At 44.6% G+C, this 18540-nt stretch overlaps 2 protein-coding genes across 2 annotated transcripts; both read left to right on the top strand.

Moving 5' to 3' along the window:
* Positions 1–14263: 14263 nt before the first annotated feature.
* LOC147435580 (uncharacterized) lies at positions 14264–15082 on the top strand. Its single transcript, XM_086487747.1, has one exon. The coding sequence runs from the start codon at positions 14264–14266 to the stop codon at positions 15080–15082; it is 819 nt and encodes a 272-aa protein (XP_086343873.1).
* Positions 15083–16572: 1490 nt separating this feature from the next.
* LOC147435579 (peroxidase P7-like) lies at positions 16573–18057 on the top strand. Its single transcript, XM_086488000.1, has 2 exons — positions 16573–17196; positions 17348–18057. The coding sequence occupies exons 1-2, from the start codon at positions 16750–16752 to the stop codon at positions 17918–17920; spliced, it is 1020 nt and encodes a 339-aa protein (XP_086344126.1). The 5' UTR covers positions 16573–16749; the 3' UTR covers positions 17921–18057.
* The last annotated feature ends 483 nt before the right edge of the window (positions 18058–18540 follow it).

The following is an 18540-nucleotide window of genomic DNA, read 5'->3' as shown; positions in this document are numbered from 1 at the left end:
TTCTTGGAAATCGTGTTTGTCCGCCACAGCCTGTTGATACGGATAATGATAACGTGCTTATCACTGAAGGACCTATATTTGAAGATTGGAATGTTGCCTATACGGATTGGCAACGACGTGATAAAGCAGCTCGTCGGTATATTCTTTCTGTTCTTACTGATTCCCTTTTGCTTGATATGTACGAACTGCCTACTTCGCACGATGTATGGAAGTACCTTATTGCAAACTTTCAGAAGAAATCTGTCACAGAAATACTTTATTTGAGAGGGTTGCTTAACAAGTTACAATATGAAGTTGGTACTGCCATGACGGGACATATTGAATCTTTCAAATCTATTATTAATCAACTTGCTGCTGTCGGTGATCCTGTTCCACAAAAGCAACTGATTACACTTCTCCTTGATACGGTGAAGGACTCTTCTTATGATAACATTGTTACTATTCTCTCTAACAAAGATGGTCTTGATTTCGACCAAGCCTGCATGTCTTTAATTGAATACTCTCAACGTCAAGAACGTCGTAACGCTAGTCATGATACAGCTATGATTTCACACGAGGAGACTGAGTCACAACAAATGGAACGGGCTTTTTATGCTCGAAGGCGTCCATTTCAACGAGGAAACCGCAGAGGTGGCCGTCGCGGTAATATTTTCTCTCGTCTCAAATTTTCTAATAAGCAATGTTCTTACTGCAACAGAAATGGCCATACTAAAGATGATTGTTGGGCACGTCAATATGATGAAGAACACAATATTACCACAAAACAACCATGTTTATCTAGAGACTCTTCTTCTTCTTCTTGTGAATATTGTGGACGATCTGATCATCCCACTCATATGTGCTATAAGAGTCGATTCGACACAGATCGGAATAGAGCATATGCTACTGAACATCGAAACAACATTGTACCAGAAACAAGCTGCGTCCTATGTTCAGTTGCTCCAGACAGAATACTTCATGTACGCGATGGATCACTTTTTATTGTCGATTCTGGTGCTACAAGAAATATGACATATCAGTCTAAGTGGCTCCATAACTATCATCCACTGCCATTTCAACGTGTTGTTTATCTTGCTGATGATACTACTTGTCAAGTAAAGGGTATTGGAGACTTATATCTTGGTACCTTATCTTCTTCCACTCGAATTTTGCGAGGAGTATTACATGTACCAGATCTTCAACGTAATCTTCTTTCAGTTGCTAGACTTGTTGATCTTGGTCTGTTTGTTGGATTTGATCATACCAAATGCCGAATTGAGAAAGATGGACAGATTATAGCCACTGCTCCTCGAAATGGTAATTTGTTTGAACTCTCTCTCAACGATGCTGTAGCAAATGTTGTCACTGCTCCAGGTGATCGTGATTGCAAAGTATGGCATCACCGTTTTGTTCATGCTGATTTCTCAAAACTCCTTGATCTTCAACGTCGAGATCTTGTTCATGGCATGGATCTTAAAGCCCATCCTCATATGGGAATTTGTGAATTTTGTGCTCTTGGGAAACACAATCGCAAACCCTTTCCTCTTTCAAATACAACTCATTCTCATGACATATTGGATCTTGTTCATACTGATATATGTGGACCTCTACCTTCTTCGAGATCACAATATCGCTACTTCATTACTTTCATTGATGATTTCTCAAGGTATACGACTGTATTTCTACTTAGACAAAAATCTGAAGCCTTATCTGTTTTCAAACAATTCCACAAGGCTGCGGAACTTCAAATTGGTCGTCACCTTAAGAAGCTTCGTAGTGACAATGGAGGCGAATATGTTTCTCGAGAGTTTGTGAGTTACTGTGCTAACAGTGGAATTCATCATGAACACACTATTCCATATTCGCCTCAACAGAACGGTGTTGTTGAACGAAAGAATCGCACTATTCTCAATGCTGTAAGATGTATGCTGATTCATTCTGGCTTATCTCGTGTTTTTTGGGTTGAAGCTACTTGACAGCAGTATTTATTCAGAATCATCTTCCTACTACTGCACCCTCTGATAAGATACCCATCACAGCATGGACAGGTGACATTCCATCTGTGTCTCATTTTCGAACCTTTGGATGTATTGCTTATATTCATGTTCCCAAAGAAACACGAACAAAGCTTGATGCTCCTGGTTTTAAAGTTATTTTTATTGGATATTCTGACACTTCCAAAGGCTACAAATTCTATGACCCTTCCTCCAAGAAAGTAATTGTGAATCGTGATGCTACTTTTAACGAACAGCTTATGGGAGGCTCATGGTCCATGGATGATTCTGATGATACTAAATCATTGCTTCAAGATTTTCCATTTCTTTCAGAAGATGAAACTCTTCCTATAGAGAAACTTTCCTCTTCACAACCATCCATTCCGAATGTTGCCAATGATGATATTGATATTTTTGTTGATCTGCCTATTGATTTTGAACATGGCTCATGTCATGTTTATGATGACGATATTGCTGATAATGCTTTTTCTACTTCCGAAGATCCCATTACTTATGATGAAGCTATCTCTTCTCCACAAAAGGATCAATGGCAAGAGGCTATGGAAGCAGAGTACGATTCTCTTATCTCTAAAGGTACATGGATACTAACTGAATTACCTCCTGGTCGTACAGCTATTAAATGTAAGTGGGTGTATAAGACAAAAGTAAAAGCAGATGGATCTTTTGACAAGTTCAAGGCGCGTTTAGTTGCAAAAGGTTACTCCCAAGTAGCTGGTGTTGATAATCAAGAGACTTTTTCACCAATTGTTCGCATTACAAGTGTTCGAGTTTTATTAGCATTTGCTGTTCAATTTGATTTAGAAGCTCATCAAATGGATGTGCGAACTGCTTTTCTTAATGGTGACTTGGAAGAGGAAATTTATATGGAACAACCACAAGGGTTTGTTATTCCAGGTAAAGAAGACCTTGTTGCTCAACTCCATAAGGCACTATATGGTCTCAAACAAGCTTCGCGAGCCTGGTATACAAAATTTGATCTTTTTCTCACCTCTAAAGGATTCATCTCTTGCTCGTCAGACCCCAACTTATACATAAAACGCCAAGGTAGCAGTTTTTTTATTCTTGCTCTTTATGTGGATGATACCATCCTTGTTTCCAATGATTTGGGATTTCTTCAACAAGTGAAAAAGTTATTGTCTTCTGCATTTGATATGGTGGATCTTGGAGAGATTCACTCGTGTCTTGGCATTCAAATCCAATGGAACCGTACAAAAGGTATTTTATTCCTTCGACAGTCAAAGTTTATTGCAGATACTATTCAAAAATTTGGTATGGAATCTGCACATTCAGCCAACACACCTTGTCTTGTGAGCTCTACGAAGAACACTTCTGACAATGGCGGTCAACTTGTCACAAATCAACCTTATGCTAACTTGATTGGATGTTTTCAGTTTGTTGGCATGAACACTCGTCCTGATATTCTGTTTGTTGCTAATTATCTTGGACAACATCTTTCATGTCCTTCTCTTAAGCATTGGTCTGCTGCAAAGCGTGTGTTGAAATACTTGAAAGGCACTACAGATTTTGGTTTAGTCTATCAATGACAACTCACGTCGGATTCTATGCAATATCTTTCTCTTTTGGGTTACACAGATGTAGACTGGGCAAGCTCACATTTATCTATGCGATCTACTAGTGGAAATTGCTTCTTTATAAATGGTTGTCTTGTTTCTTGGACTAGCAAGAAACAACGTTGTTTTGCAGTTTCTACGACTGAGTCAGAATATGTTGCAGCATCACTTGCAGCTCGTGAGTTGATTTGGATTCGACAAATGCTGGTTGATATTGGTCACTCTCCTCTTTCTAGCACACCCTTGCGGTATGACAACCAAAGTGCTATTAGTCTTGCAAAAAACTATGTTCAACATAATAAGTCAAAGCACATTGCTGTCTATTATCATTATGTCAGGTATGAAGTACGCAAAGGAACCATTATGGTTGAACACTGTCCAAGTGACCAGATGATTGTAGACATTTTGACCAAAGGCCTCAACGAGTCACGTTTCATCCTCTTGCGCTCGGAGCTTGGAGTTGCTTCGACCTCACTCTTTCTAGATTAGGTTCTTTGCTATTGTAATAGCTTTGTACATATGACATTGTAATCTTTTAGGTACCATGCACTATGCACACTCCACATTTGCACATTGTGATCTCTAAGTCACTTGAATATTTGTACATAGATGCACAATTCACTTTCACATCATCATCGCTGGTTCATATTTTCACATTGTATAGGGGCTTGGGTTTTTCCCTTGAACTCCCCAAGGGTTTTTTCATCCAAAGCTAGAGACCTTTGTTTGAGTGGGGGTGTTGGAGCTATATATAGCTCACTCTACTCAACTTGGTCTCACCTATATATTTGTATCTTGTCCTCAATATGAATCAGTCTTTGGGAGCGTATATGGTGTGTCTCTTGTCTCGTCTCTCTCTCTCTTTCTCTCTACATCTCAACACATATCAGCATCTTGCGTAGAGTCACATGCCTTCAAGATGCACACGTAGGTGTTTGCAAGAGACGACATTCCAGACAGAAAGCTCCTCAAGCACTTTTTGTGCTTTCTCAAGCACGCCACAGTTGGCACACATATCGACCAAGACAATGCCAGGCTCTATTTCAGATGCCTGCAGTGGGTTGTGGTACTATACCATTGCGCCCAAGTCAGGGGCTGTTTTGCTCAATCGCCTTGACTGTGCAGGGCCAGGGTGATTAACTCTCTTTGAGTTTGTGGACATAGGCAACAGGCCTTTCTGACTGAGGGGTTGTCTCCTTCTTTTGCCATGTATTCTGGTTGCAAAGCTCTGTTAAGGTAGACATCTCCTGGACGTTTTCGGCTTACACTTTGAGACCCGGAGTTGGCTCCGATGTTCAAGGGATTGTGGATCCCTCTCTCTATTTTGGTACTTGGCTATCATCCAGGTGTTGCCGGCCACTATAGACCCGACCATAGTGTTGCTCTCGGGCTCGAGAAGCCCTCGTGTGTTGATCATTGTTGGAGTAATCTAGGTTCCCCGTTGTATGAGACCAGGGGCCCTAACGTGTCTTAACCTTCAATAGGCCCTGCTCAATCCCATCGAGTACCCTGCTAGGGGGCTCCTTATCAACAAACCTAGGTATTCCTAATCGTCATCCATGACTTCGATGGTTGTCGCGTTCAACGTTGCTCTCCATGAGCATAAGGTCGCAATACAACAACACGAGCATCACAACAAATCTGGGCTTGATCTCTCAAGACCCTCATTTACTGTCATGTTTGAAACCAAACTCGGCTCATACCATGTTACCTCCTTGCATTTTTTCTGGCTCTCCAGCTCAGGCTCCACTTGTCCGTGCCATCTTGACCATCGAGGAGATCGTCCGCTGTAGTGCAGGACGTCTCAGGTAAAGGGACAGTCAGCCCTTTGGTTGCATCATGTTTGGCCAGTCAAAAGCCACGCTTGGGGGCTCAATGTCCTCCAAAAAAATTCAGTCCAAACTTTGCTCCATGCTTGCCATTCAATGGACAGTTCTCCCGTGTATCGAGTGATTACAATGATTCTGACTAGGACACCAGTTCTTACTAACCACCGCTCATCTATCCAAACCATCTCAGTGACATGCTTGGCCGTCCACTGATTCACAAGACGCCTCAGTCGAGGGGAGTTTGAATCCTCCAACCGCACCATATCTGATCCATCGAACCAGGTTTGAAAACCCTAGCTCTTGATGGCCAGGATTTGTGAATACTTCATGAACGGGCACCTCGTCCCAATTGCCAAATCCGAAAACTGGTGGTTCATTACATCTTCATCGAAGTACAATTGCACGCTCACCATAATCTACCCCTGCCTTCCAAGGCGCATGCCCGTTGAGAACAACCCCAAAGGTGTTGCCTCTAGTTTCTTTAACTCTGCATACACCCCACTCGACGACCCTCTGCCTTTGCTAATCATAGCACTAGCATCATGCACACACACAATGGTTGTCTCGTATCCCACAGCCCCAATCTTTTTATGTTCTGGTTATACCTTTTTTGAGCCGTCTCTACTTGCAACAGCTCACAAACCTCAGCAAGCCTAGCCTCGGGCATTAGTCCTTCATTAGATTTTGACTTATGCATGTCTACGCATGCTCGCATTTCCCCATCGCCTGAGGGGAGTGGGCTCCACCTGACGCTCTTTATGATCATCCTCGCTTGAGTAGCTCGCAATCTTGCTACCTGGCTCGGAGGCTTCCATATACATTGCCTCTCGAGCAGAAGCTCATGATGTTATGCATTGTATGAAAAACATTGAGAGACTCCGTTTTCTTGCATGAGAAAATTTCTAAATCTTCTTGTGTATGTAACCTGGCGAGGGATTTGAAACGTGACATTTTCCAAGATTAAATAACTTGTTTGCTTGCTCATCCAAAAGGAAATCATATTTGGCGCAAGCTTGTTCGCATCCTTTCAAGAAGTTCGTTTCTGCACCTCGTTCTTCCTTTGCTTTTATGAGTGTGCTGCTTGCAGGATGTTTTTTATGCCCTCTTTGCTTTGCTCAACTAGTCAATGCTATGGTTAATTAGATGCTTCCTTTTCTTTTCCTCCTGCAGAGCTGCGTAGGTTCGTTGAGTCTCCTCCATGTCGTGCAGGCAAACGTTCATTGCACCTGGTAGTGTCGAGCTCTGTCGGGTCGTCGCCAAATCCGGGCTTCGAGGAAATCGCAGCTGGGAAGAGGTGTAGGCGTGCCTTGCTTCAAGGAATCCCTACTAACGATCTCGTTGGCAGTGTAGGTATGGCCAGTGTGCACAATCATTCTTTGTGGAATAGTCTTGACGTGCCTACGATATTCTTCGCTACAATGCATTCTTGAGTGTTGAGTTGCGTTAAGATGGTGCTCTGCTTTTTTTTGGAGGCAAAGGATACTCTCCACTAGAGGAGGAGTGTGCACAGGCACCATCTTCGTCTCAACAACAACTTCCTTGCCCAGCTCACGAATCGGGAAAAGCTGCAGCCTCATTTTCTGAAGTTGGCCAATCTTCAGCTGCTCATAATGTCTTGGACAGGGGCAAGCTATTGGACAAAGGGAAAATCTTGTTAGTCAAGGAAACCTTGCCGCTATTCATGATTAGCGATATAGATGAAGATAGTAAACCTTTCTCCATAGAGGGGAAAATCTTGAATTGGTATGGCACATACCATTCCATCTCCCCTGGGCAAAAGAAAAATGCACATTACTTCAAGTTCGACATCGTCGATGCCGATTGCATTGACACGATTACGGTCGTTGTTGTGGATCCCTTCATTGAGACCAACACCAAGGAGCTGAAGATTGGCTTGTTCGTCAGGATTGTCTGTCCTCTTGTGAGGGCTAAAAACCATAATGATGTTGGGTCAGCTTTGTTCTCCTTGCATGTGGGTGCGTCGACAACCATTCAACCTTGTGACCCATTCCCTGTTGCTTTAGCTTTCTATCATGAGCCCAAGATAAGCACATTTCTTGGTGACGCTGCAATTTCCGAGACTACTAGCCCACGTCCGCCCTTAGCGACACTGGCGTTTGTTTTCTTGCAAAGTCGTAATTTCCATCAGAGAAGTGGCACTACATTTGGGGATTTGGTTGTTGGCTGATGACCCGACCCCAGACAACAAAGCAGTTGTACGTTGGCTTCAGCATTTCTTTCTTTCGATATTGACAAACCTTTTATCATATGTAGGTCAGCTTTGTCAACTCTTGAAAGCATGACTATGATCGGGTCATGGCCCAAATTGTTGGGTTTTCAAGCCCAAGTGTCACCCGTGGGCACAGTCCCTTATAGCCATGCAGTTACCAATCAGTTGCAGGTCTAGTTTGCATGGAAAGTTTTTAACTTTATATATGTAAAAGGATTCTAACCAATTAATGAATCATAGCGTTATCTTTCTTTCTGTGTCGAATCTCTGCTCTCTCTCTCTCTCTCTCTCTCTCTCTCTCTCTCTCTCTCTCTCTCTCTCTCTCTCTCTCTCTCTCTCTCTCTCTCTCTCTCTCTCTCTCTCTCTCTCTCTCTCTCTCTCTCTCTCTCTCTCTCTCTCTCTCTCTCTCTCTCGCCTTCTGTTGTGCTTGGCCCCGCACCATGGCTTGCCTCAGGCTGCACCCACCATAGCCTCAGGTTCCAACAACTGGTATCAGAGCTTTGGCTCAAACCTCGGCTCTCGACTCGACACGGCGCGGGTACAGCCGCTTGCAGAGAAGCAACATGTTTCTGGGTCTGCATGATTTCCACCCTGCTCGCCATCAACAGCATTGCCCAGACCTACTGGTCGACTTTCGACACTGTGGCCTCTCCCAACTCGCCCTCTGCAGCCTGCTACGACAGTTTTTTCCTCAGCGTTGTTTGCTGCTACAATGAATTCGTCATTGTTGTGTTTATTTTGTTGATTTTCACACTATCTTCCAATTGGCCATCTTATTTTGAGCCTTTGGATTTAATTAAGAGCTTATTCATGCCCTCGATGCTCAGTAGTAGATCGGCAAATGCATCTTTTAGTTTTGAAGCTCAAAATTTTTCAAAGATCTCGTCGTTACATGCAAAAGGCAACAAAGGCCCTTTGCCTCTTGAGTTGCCAGAGCTTGTTGTTTCAACTGAAGGTTGTCATCATGATCTTGCCAAGGTAAGATCAGCATTACGAGGTGGTTTTGAAAAGTATGGCCTTGGACACCTGCCCGAGAAGCATGTTACTTGTGCTGCAGATGTTTATGATTCACCATGTACTCGCACATCGCATACAAGTAGCCAAAATCGCCGGCGGCATCCTCAACATGATCATCATCCCAAAAATGACTATAAGAATCGGCACAAAGGGAAAGGAAGCAGTCACACAGAAAAGGAGTCACAAAAGAAGCAAGTTCGAAATGGTCACTTTCAAATGGTTTTTGGGCTTTCTACTGGCAATATTCTTCAAAGGTTCTTCAATCAAGTTGTTCTGGTCGAAAGTCATGCTCTGTCATTTCTTTTTGTTGTCATAGGTTTGTTATGCTTTTGTCTATTGTCAAAAACAATCATATATTTCCTATCAAAAGCCTTGTTTTTAGCTTATCAAATGTCACTTACATCCATGTCCAAATTTTGTACGGGATATAGACACTGCCATCCATAAATGGTAAGACTTCCCATTTTGTCAGTTCTCATCCTGTTGTTATCACTTCTCATGAGGCTATTGGGTACACCTGAAACTCAAGGTTTGGCAGTGAACCAAAAACTCCAATACTTTTGGTAGCTAATTTTTGACCTACACCCTATCTGTTCAAGGGGGGGTTACTGACCTAGCACCAGGTTATGGATAAACCAAAAAATCCTTGGTTGTGAGAAAACCTAAAACTCACGGTTGACGAGTATACCAAAAACTCGAGCTATCATGAGAGTGGTGTGTCTAGTTTGGGCTTGAGGGGGGGATTGTTGGGTTTTCAAGCCCAAGTGTCACCCGTGGGCACAGTCCCTTAGAGCCATGCAGTTACCAATCAGTTGCAGGTCTAGTTTGCATGGAAAGTTTTCAACTTTATATATGTAAAAGGCTTCTAACCAATTAATGAATCATAGCGTTATTTTTCTTTCTGTGTCGAATCTCTGCTCTCTCTCTCTCTCTCTCTCTCTCTCTCTCTCTCTCTCTCTCTCTCTCTCTCTCTCTCTCTCTCTCTCTCGCCTTCTACTGTGCTCAGCCCCACGCCATGGCTTGCCTCAGGCTGCACCCACCATAGCCTCAGGTTCCAACACAAATGGCTAGGGAGGACATTGTTAAGTTTGTGGCCTCTTTGTTGGCAAGGTGCGCACATTGTCTGTTCTGGATGTCACAACTTTGGCCCCCGTGCGAGGATCACGCTTGAAGGAAGAATTGACCACAGCATTTCATAGACAGTGTGAGATTCTTGGCTACAATAGAGACGTGACTTTGCATGGTTTGCACTCAACCGCATAAAGACATCTTTAGTGGTCTTTACACGTTTGTTTTTTTTGTAGGTTGTGGGGACTTTGCGCTTTGTGAACTTCAATAGAGCTCTCTTGCATTCCCAGTGCTCAGGTTTTGACTCGCCGAAGGTGAAGAAGTTTGAAGGCCGACTGTGTTGTTCTCTTTGCGATAAAGATCACGTCATCAACACGACTCTCAGGCTGGAGGCACAGATCCGAAGCAGCATTGACAGACGTGTTGTGGCGGTTCAAGTGTCAGGGTCTATGGTGGATCGTCTCCTGGTCTTGCCAAGGAGCTTCAAGGAGGTGTACATGGAGAGCATTCCAGAGGCGAGGGATATTTTATCCACATCTGTTGTTGAGGGTGTGTTCAAAATTGGCACAAATGGGTCTATGACATCTTTCATTCCTCTGTTGGAAACCTAGATGCTTTGAGAGCATGGATTTCTATATTGGCTTGTCCATTGTATATCATGTTTCATAAGAAACTCGTATCTTGCTTTTGAGACTTGTTGCCGTGGTGTCTCTCCATAACTCGCTCTCTACTCTTCCTTCCTCTCCATCTTTTCAACCTTCCAAAGCACAGACTCTCTCTCTCTCTCTCTCTCTCTCTCTCTCTCTCTCTCTCTCTCTCTCTCTCTCTCTCTCTAACACACACACACACAAACAAACACACAAGGTGACTTCATATTTACAATCTTTGTGTGTCTTTCCAATGACTCACTTGGCCGAACACGATGTCAATACCGTTTTCACGGCATAGTTTCCGAACAATTCAGACATCTTCCTCGCGTTACACCATCTCCAAAACTCAACAGGTGCACCGCATGACCTTAGATCAAATTTGCTCAACGACTTGTTTGAGAGCTTCTTGCTTGAAAGACATGCTGTCCTAGGTGCATGCCTCTTCTTCCGTACTGACGGGCCCACTAGCGCAATGACGGTCACAAAATTCTCGTATTTGTATTCAACGTGCGCCAACTCACTTCCTCTTAGCCTCGACGTGTTAACGGCCTTCGCTCGCTTTGCGACTTGTAGGTTAAAAGTGTATTTGAAAAGAAATGGAAGCATGAGAACAATCATCTTGGGGATGCCATCGAAACCATTTCTTGCAAAGGGCATTCTGCACTCCGAAACAAGCAATGGCATCACATACCTTTCCACCTTCACAACGTGCTCAAGCCGTGCACATGTTGGATGGAAAGAAGATGAGGTGGCCACTTTGCATAGGCTATGCTTGTTGCATGAGGATTTGCCTAATGTTGAGGGGGTCCGCATGTTCCAAGCCAAGCACCCACACACGTTGCACACAACCCAGGACGTGAAATGCAAGCTTTCACGCCTGAAGAACGAGAAGGGTCTAGTCACTGGTGCTTAGATACGACGCACCCATGCCCAGTTGAGCAAGCCGATTAAGAGATACAACAAAAGCATCAAGGACAAGCCCATTACACCCTGCGGAAAATGTGGACGCTTGCTATTCCGCCGCCAGCTAACACGTCAGCTTCTGCCTCTAGTTGCGAAATCCACTTCAAGGAAGCGAAGATGCTATGGGGATGTGTACGTCTGTAGCCAGTGCAAGAAACACTCGACAAGCGATAGCAATCACTTGTGGAGCTTGCAAGAGACGAGGTTCAATCCAGTGCTTCCCTTTGTGTCAGATCTAAACCCCGTAGAGGCACGCTTGGTCTCCATTCGTATCCCCTTCGCCAAGATACGTGAACTGACGTACGAAGGTGAGTATGGGCTTAGAGGTAGCGTTGTCAATGTGCTTGCCAACTTGGAGAAGAGCCAGGCTGTGCTGCCTCGCTTCATTGAGGATGAGGCTTCTGTCCTTCTGGGAATCAAATGGAAGCTCGAATACGATAGATGTTACCTAAGCGGTGTTGTGCGACCCCTGCTCACAATGCGTGCAACCACTACGCTATTTTTCACACCACTCTACATGAGAGAAGGTGTCACCATCAACAACAAGTGGCTTGCACACCTTTCTAGTCTAACTATGCCTTCTACGAATACCCTTGATGCCAATGCGCATGATGTTGAGCTTGAGGATGAACAGATTGATGTCATGCTTCATGGGGTCACAAGTGCGACAGAGGTTATCGATTACAGTGGCAAGATTCTTCATGTTGCACCTTGCGAGGGCAATTCACCGTTGAGCATCTTCACGGACGAGTATTGCGAAGAGTTGAGCTTCCCAACTCTTTTCTTTGGGTCACCTAGAAGATATAGAGAAGCCGCAAGCAAAGATTATCAAACGATTGCAAAGTGGGAGCTCCAGAACGTTGACAGAAGATTCGCCCTGGACATCGAAAATTTATTTTTCAAGTCTATCAAAATCATGTCACAACAAGTTGCTTCCTCTGTTTGGGTGCCAATGCGCAAGGGAAAGCTAGCAGGTACAGCTCTGACTGCAAGGCAAGTTGTAGAAGACACAAACATAGAGAGGCTTCTCAACTCAAGGTTAGGCTTCAGAGACTTCGAGGCACTGCGCACATCCCCCGACTACAAGGAAAAGATGAAAAAAAAATTATTCGCAATGATCCGACAACTTGGACCGCCCACATTTTTTGTCACGTTCTCCTCCGTAGAGCGAAGATGGAAAGAGCTTCTTGCTGCACTAGAGAAGTTTAGTCCCGTTGAGCCAAGAGCCCGAGGAGAGCCTGAGCTCATACCAACGTCGCCTCATTCGTGCCAATCCCATTACAACTGCTCGTTTCTACGTCAACAGGTTCAACGCAATGAAACGGTTGTTGCGGATTGATTCCTCCATAGGTGGCAAAATACGAGACTTCTTTTTCATCACGGAGTTCCAAAGTCGCGGTAGCCAACATGATCATGGTTTGTTGTGGCTAGAAAATGCTCCATCACTCACAACGCACTCAGATCAAGATATTGTAATGTTTGTAGATACCAACATTAGCACAAATGGATCCATCTTGCCCAATGACCTTTCTGAAGCTTACAAGCACAAGCACCATAAGACTTGCCAAAAGAAGAGAAAAAGTTTCCGTTTTGGATTTCCACGTTTCCCCATGCCATTCACAACTATTATCCGGCAAGGATTACTTGAGGCGAACATAGCTAGACAAGGTAAGCTTTACTTGCAACAAGTTGGAAGACAACTCAGCCAAATTGATTTACAAAATGGACCCACATTTGAAGAATGGCTAGAACAAGTACAACTCTCCATGGAACAGTACTTGCTTGCATTGCAAGAAACTATCTCGGGACCCACTATTTTCCTCAAGCGCAAACCAAGCGATATATTCACGAACAACTTCAACAAGGCAATAGCTTCTTTGGAATGCAAACACAGATATACAATTCGTGCTAAATGCACATGGAGCTGCGAGCTACTGCACCTCATACATGAGAAAAATGGACAATACATTAATAAGAGCAATCAAGGCACAGCTGGATCACTGTGTCGCAAACAATGCAACAATGTTGGAGAGACTACGAAAAGTTGATAGAACAATCCTTAACGCACAGCAGATTAGTTCACAACAAGCTGCTTTCATATGTCTCTCGCTTCCATTGCATAGCTCCTCTAGACAATTCATATACATAAATACTAATCCACCTGAAGAGCATGCTCTCGTTCTCAAAAAAAAAAGAACACCTTGCAAAAAATGCACCCCGACACGACAGATATCTTCTCTGCCTCCATCATTGACAAATATGCCTCCAGACCACACTCGTTCTTTGCTATGTGCTTGGCCCAGTTCGCTTCCACAACCAAAAATCTCTCCAAGCCTGACACGTTGTTGCGGAGGGCACGCATCATACGGTACATTAGATACAATAAAGCCAAAGACCGTGACAACCACTACAGAGAACAATGCCTTCTCTTCTTGCCGTGGTCAAGCAATGAGAATGAGCACCTGCTCAAAGGTTCGTCTTGGATCGATGTCTACACTTTGAACATTGAGACTGTGAAAAACAATGAATAACAGTTCGTTGTCAAAACAGCTCCGCTCAACAGGTTTGCAACAGCCGTCTCAACCTCACGCAACACGAGAAGTGTTAGCTCCTTGATTGATTCCGACAATGCCAACGTGATGATCAACACCCCATCAAAGCAACCGGCGAAGAAACCATTTACTTTGCATTTTTCCAAACATATTGGCATGACCAATGAGGATTTCCATGCATCAATAAAGAAGCTAAACCCACAACAGCGACTCATCCTCGATGATGTCATGTTAAAAAACGCATAGCACCGTCAAAAAAGATACATCTCTTCCTCACAAGTGGAGCAGGCACTGGAAAAAGATTCACGTTACTCTTGCTAGTCGAAGCCCTCATTCGTTTCTACACACATAAGTCATGTCATAATCCTGACTTTCCTAAGGCACTCCCAATGGCATATACAGGCAAGGCAACATTCAACATGGGTGGCACAACTATACACTCAGCTTTACATTTGCCTCTGATAACTACGACACACACAAGTCTTGGAGCAGAAAATCTAGATGCATTGTCCTTACTTTATCAAGATTTGAAGCTTGTAGTGTTTGATGAAGTCTCCTTGATAGGATCACGTGTCTTCTCATTGGCTGACTCACGTCTTCGTGCCATCAAGAGAAAACACGACCAGCCTTTTGGTGGCCTTGATGTCATACTCTGTGGTGACCTCTGCCAAGCTAGCCCAGTCAAAGACTCTTGGATATTCACAAGCAAGCAACCTCTTCTAGAGGCGGTTGCACCTTCGTACTGGCATGAATTCCCTAAGTGCTACGAACTAACGATGACAACGAGACAAACCGATGGACAGTTTATAGAGGTGCTCAACCGAATGAGAATTGGCTCACACACTAGCAGCGACCTTGCATACATTAACAGCTCCTTCCACAGAGAGTTGCCTGCTGACATAACCATATCAAACCTATTCTACTCTAACAAGGCAAAGGATGAACACATTGACAAGGTCTTCGCACAATTGCCCGGTGAGCCACACATATTCAAAGCGATTGACAAGCGTACTGCTTCTTGCAGCAAAACAATAATAATTCCATTGGATGCCAGACAAACTGCGAGTCTCCAAGCAACATTGTGTCTGAAGCAAGGCCTAGTGGTCGAGCTATGCGCTGGAAATATGGACATTCTCGACGGCCTCGTGAACGGTGCAAAAGGCGTCTACAAGCTCTGCACTACATTCTCCGACATGACATGCCTCTAGATTCATTTCACCAACCCTAGCATAGGGCAAAAACAAAGGTATATGACCACTGTCATCTTCTCAACCCACTCACAATGCCTAGTTGGACGCCATTTCTCCGCATCACAGGCGAATTACAAATTGGCAAGAACTACTTCAACACCTCACAAGCAAGAAATTCCCAATTCAGCCTGCCGCGGCCCGCACAATTCACTGATCACAAGGGCTTACACTCAACCCACTGGCTTTCAACCCCAAAGGAATTAGGTCTCATGGCCTCACAGACACTGCTCTCACACGAATTCGTGACACTGCAAATCTATATTTGATAGAGAGCTTGCTACCCTGCAACATTCACACCGATGCATCTGTCCTCAAAGAACTCCACAAGTTGAGAACAAAAGCAGCTTATTCCCCCGTCCAGAAGCAGCTGCATCTCCACCAAGGTACGCATTACATTGTGCAATCACTAAACCTCGTCTCCCTTGGAAAGCATGCAAACGATATCATCCACGACAAAAGCCTGATGGCCTCCGACATCCTCTGCCTACAAGAGACTCGACAACATACGACAACCATTCCAGGCTTCCACAGCATATCCTCAACACAACTACACGGCATCTCCATTCTCCATAAAAACAACCTAATACCTACACAAATAAGCATCTGCATAAATCAAACGCTTGAAACAATCCATGCAACTTTCCACTGCACCAACAAGTGCGTGGCGACAATCATTTCACTCTACAGGGCACCGACATCATCGCTCTCACGATTCCTGCATAACATCTCCAATCTTCTTTACTTAACCCGTACCATGCGACCACTAATCATAATGGGAGATTTCAACATTGACGCACTTCAGGAAACCAGTACATATAGAACCCTTTCTAACCTCGTTCTCCAGCACCATCTCCACCGATTGATACACCATCCAACCACAGTACACAGCTCTATGCTAGACCACGTATGGGTTAGCAATGACCTACCACAAACTACATCTGGCACTATCTACAACTAGTGCTCCGACCACTCCACTACATACCTCCTCATTGCCAAAAACTAACCTTTCCTTGCTTTTTGCAGGCCATTGTGAGTTCTCACCTTGTCGAATTTGCCTTCTAAGCTAACTAACTAAGGAAAGCCTTTCAAATCTATAATAATGAAATATAATAATTATATTATATATTACAATAATAAAGTAAAGTTTTGGACCGCGACACGCAGCATGAAAGGAACGTTCAACATGAGCTGAGAGCTCCTCAACTTAAGGAGGAATGTTCAAACATGAGCCGGTCATGCGTCCTGGCAGGATACGTATTATACAATGAAGAGAGAGAGAGAGAGAGAGAGAGATCAGATTCAAGAGGTATTGCTGCACGTAGCCGTGAGAAGCACGGCATGCGGAGAGCTACGCGAAGACTCGTTCCTCATGAGGGCCTCGATCCCATCAGCTTGTTCTACTATATCTATCGACCTTAGACACGGGGATTCCAGCCAACTAGCCGAGCACTAGCTTGCTGTACATTACTCCATATCAAATCGGGCTCTAGCAGCTCTAGACTACATATCAACCAGCCCATCTTGCGCTAATTGCATTCATTGCTGATCAGTTTGCACAATATTAGTGCCATTCTACCCACTGCTTCGGCTGATCTGCATCTGGTCCTCATAAATACTACTTTTCCATGGCCGGACGTCCTGTGGATGCTCTAGTAATTAGTCTGCTTCTCCTCAGCTTGATCATCGGCCTATTGAGGAGCGTCAACGCCGGCCGCAGTTTGGAAGGCAGCAGCGGCCCACTGCAGTACAACTTCTACAAGAGCAGCTGTCCCAGTGCTGAGTCTATCGTGCGGCAGGTGGTGGGTAACGCAGTAGCCAACGAGGCCCGCATGGCCGGCTCGCTGCTGCGATTGCACTTCCACGACTGCTTCGTGCAGGGCTGCGATGGCTCGCTGCTGCTCAAGAGCATCCCGGGCGTGCTGGAGGGCGAGCAGGAGGCCCTCCCCAACATCAACTCTGTGCGTGGCTTCGACGTAGTGGACGACATCAAGGCCGCGCTGGAGAAGGAGTGTCCTGGAGTCGTCTCCTGTGCCGACATCCTGGCCATGGCGGCGCGCGACTCCGTGGTGGTGGTAAGCTTCAACCATATTATCTAAATAGGCGATTAGCCTGCTGCCCACGTCGATTGTATTCTACTTGCATCTGCTGATACATTTTTGAATTTTCATAACACTACTAGCTCTATTAATGACTAATCTGGGCGTTGGTCATTCAATATTGCAGAGCGGTGGCCCCTCCTACCGCGTGCTGCTTGGTCGGCGCGACAGTCTCACCGCCAGCCGCTCCCTCGCCAACCAGTTCCTGCCCGGATTCAACTTCAACGTCAGCGACCTCATCGCCAACTTCGCCAATGTCGGCCTCTCCGCCAGAGACATGGTGGTGCTCTCCGGTGGCCACACTATCGGCAAGGCCAACTGCAACACCTTTGCCGCACGCCTCACGCCCAACGTCGAGGACCCCACCGCCCTCGAGCCCGCCTACCGCGAGTCGCTCGTCCCTCAGTGCCCGGCCGGCTCCAATGCCGCCTTCGTGAACCTTGACATCGCCTCCCCCACGCTCTTCGACAACGGTTACTACTCCAACCTCCTCAGAACTCGCGGACTCCTTCACTCAGACCAGGTGCTCTATTCAACAGCCGGAACCACGCGCAACCAGGTGGCCCGCTACGCCAAGAGCCAAGCTGCCTTCTTCTCCGACTTCACCGCCGCAATCATTAAGATGGGCAACATCGCCCCACTCACCGGCTCCACGCAGGGCGAGGTGCGCACCCAGTGCGGCTTCGTCAATAGTAGCTAGCCTAACTGCTCCCTGGACTAACTCCTTGAAGAGCACCTTTTAAGAAGTCAAGGCACACGATGAAGAAGAAAAACAATTAGTTTGGCCCCATAAATAATAATACTCTAAAAACCAGCTTCCTTCCCTCAATAACAAAATTGTTTGTGACATTTTTTGCAAAGCACAAATATATTCTTTGACTTGTTGTGTCTCCAATTTATAGTGCGTACTTTCTCTAGTTAATAATGATCTCCAATATATAGCTACGAAGGTGGATGTCTAATTGAAGTGCAAATAAGTCTTCCAAATGAAAAAGACAAAAAATCATAATTTTGTCTGATCACATACGCATCACGAATATATTGGACCTTGTGAGCTTGGCATCATCAAGTACTACTAACAAGCTAGATGTGCATACGTAAATCTTAATTCCTAATTAATCCTTTTATAGTGTCATTAGGCTTAACTAGTAATGCTAGATCTATCCAAATTTATCATAAGAGAATTGTTGTTGAATTTTTCAACAACAATTACTTAATAATGAGCTTCTTATAAATAATAACACATTTAAAAAATACTTAAATCTTCCCATGTTTTATATCAACCCAATTGTAGGACACTATTTGACAATGCACACATAG

This window comes from Adiantum capillus-veneris, chromosome 18 (assembly GCF_014529385.1).
Source record: "Adiantum capillus-veneris isolate H3 chromosome 18, ASM1452938v2, whole genome shotgun sequence".
Classification (NCBI taxonomy): domain Eukaryota; kingdom Viridiplantae; phylum Streptophyta; class Polypodiopsida; order Polypodiales; family Pteridaceae; genus Adiantum; species Adiantum capillus-veneris.
This window is presented reverse-complemented; position numbering and strand designations above follow the sequence as displayed.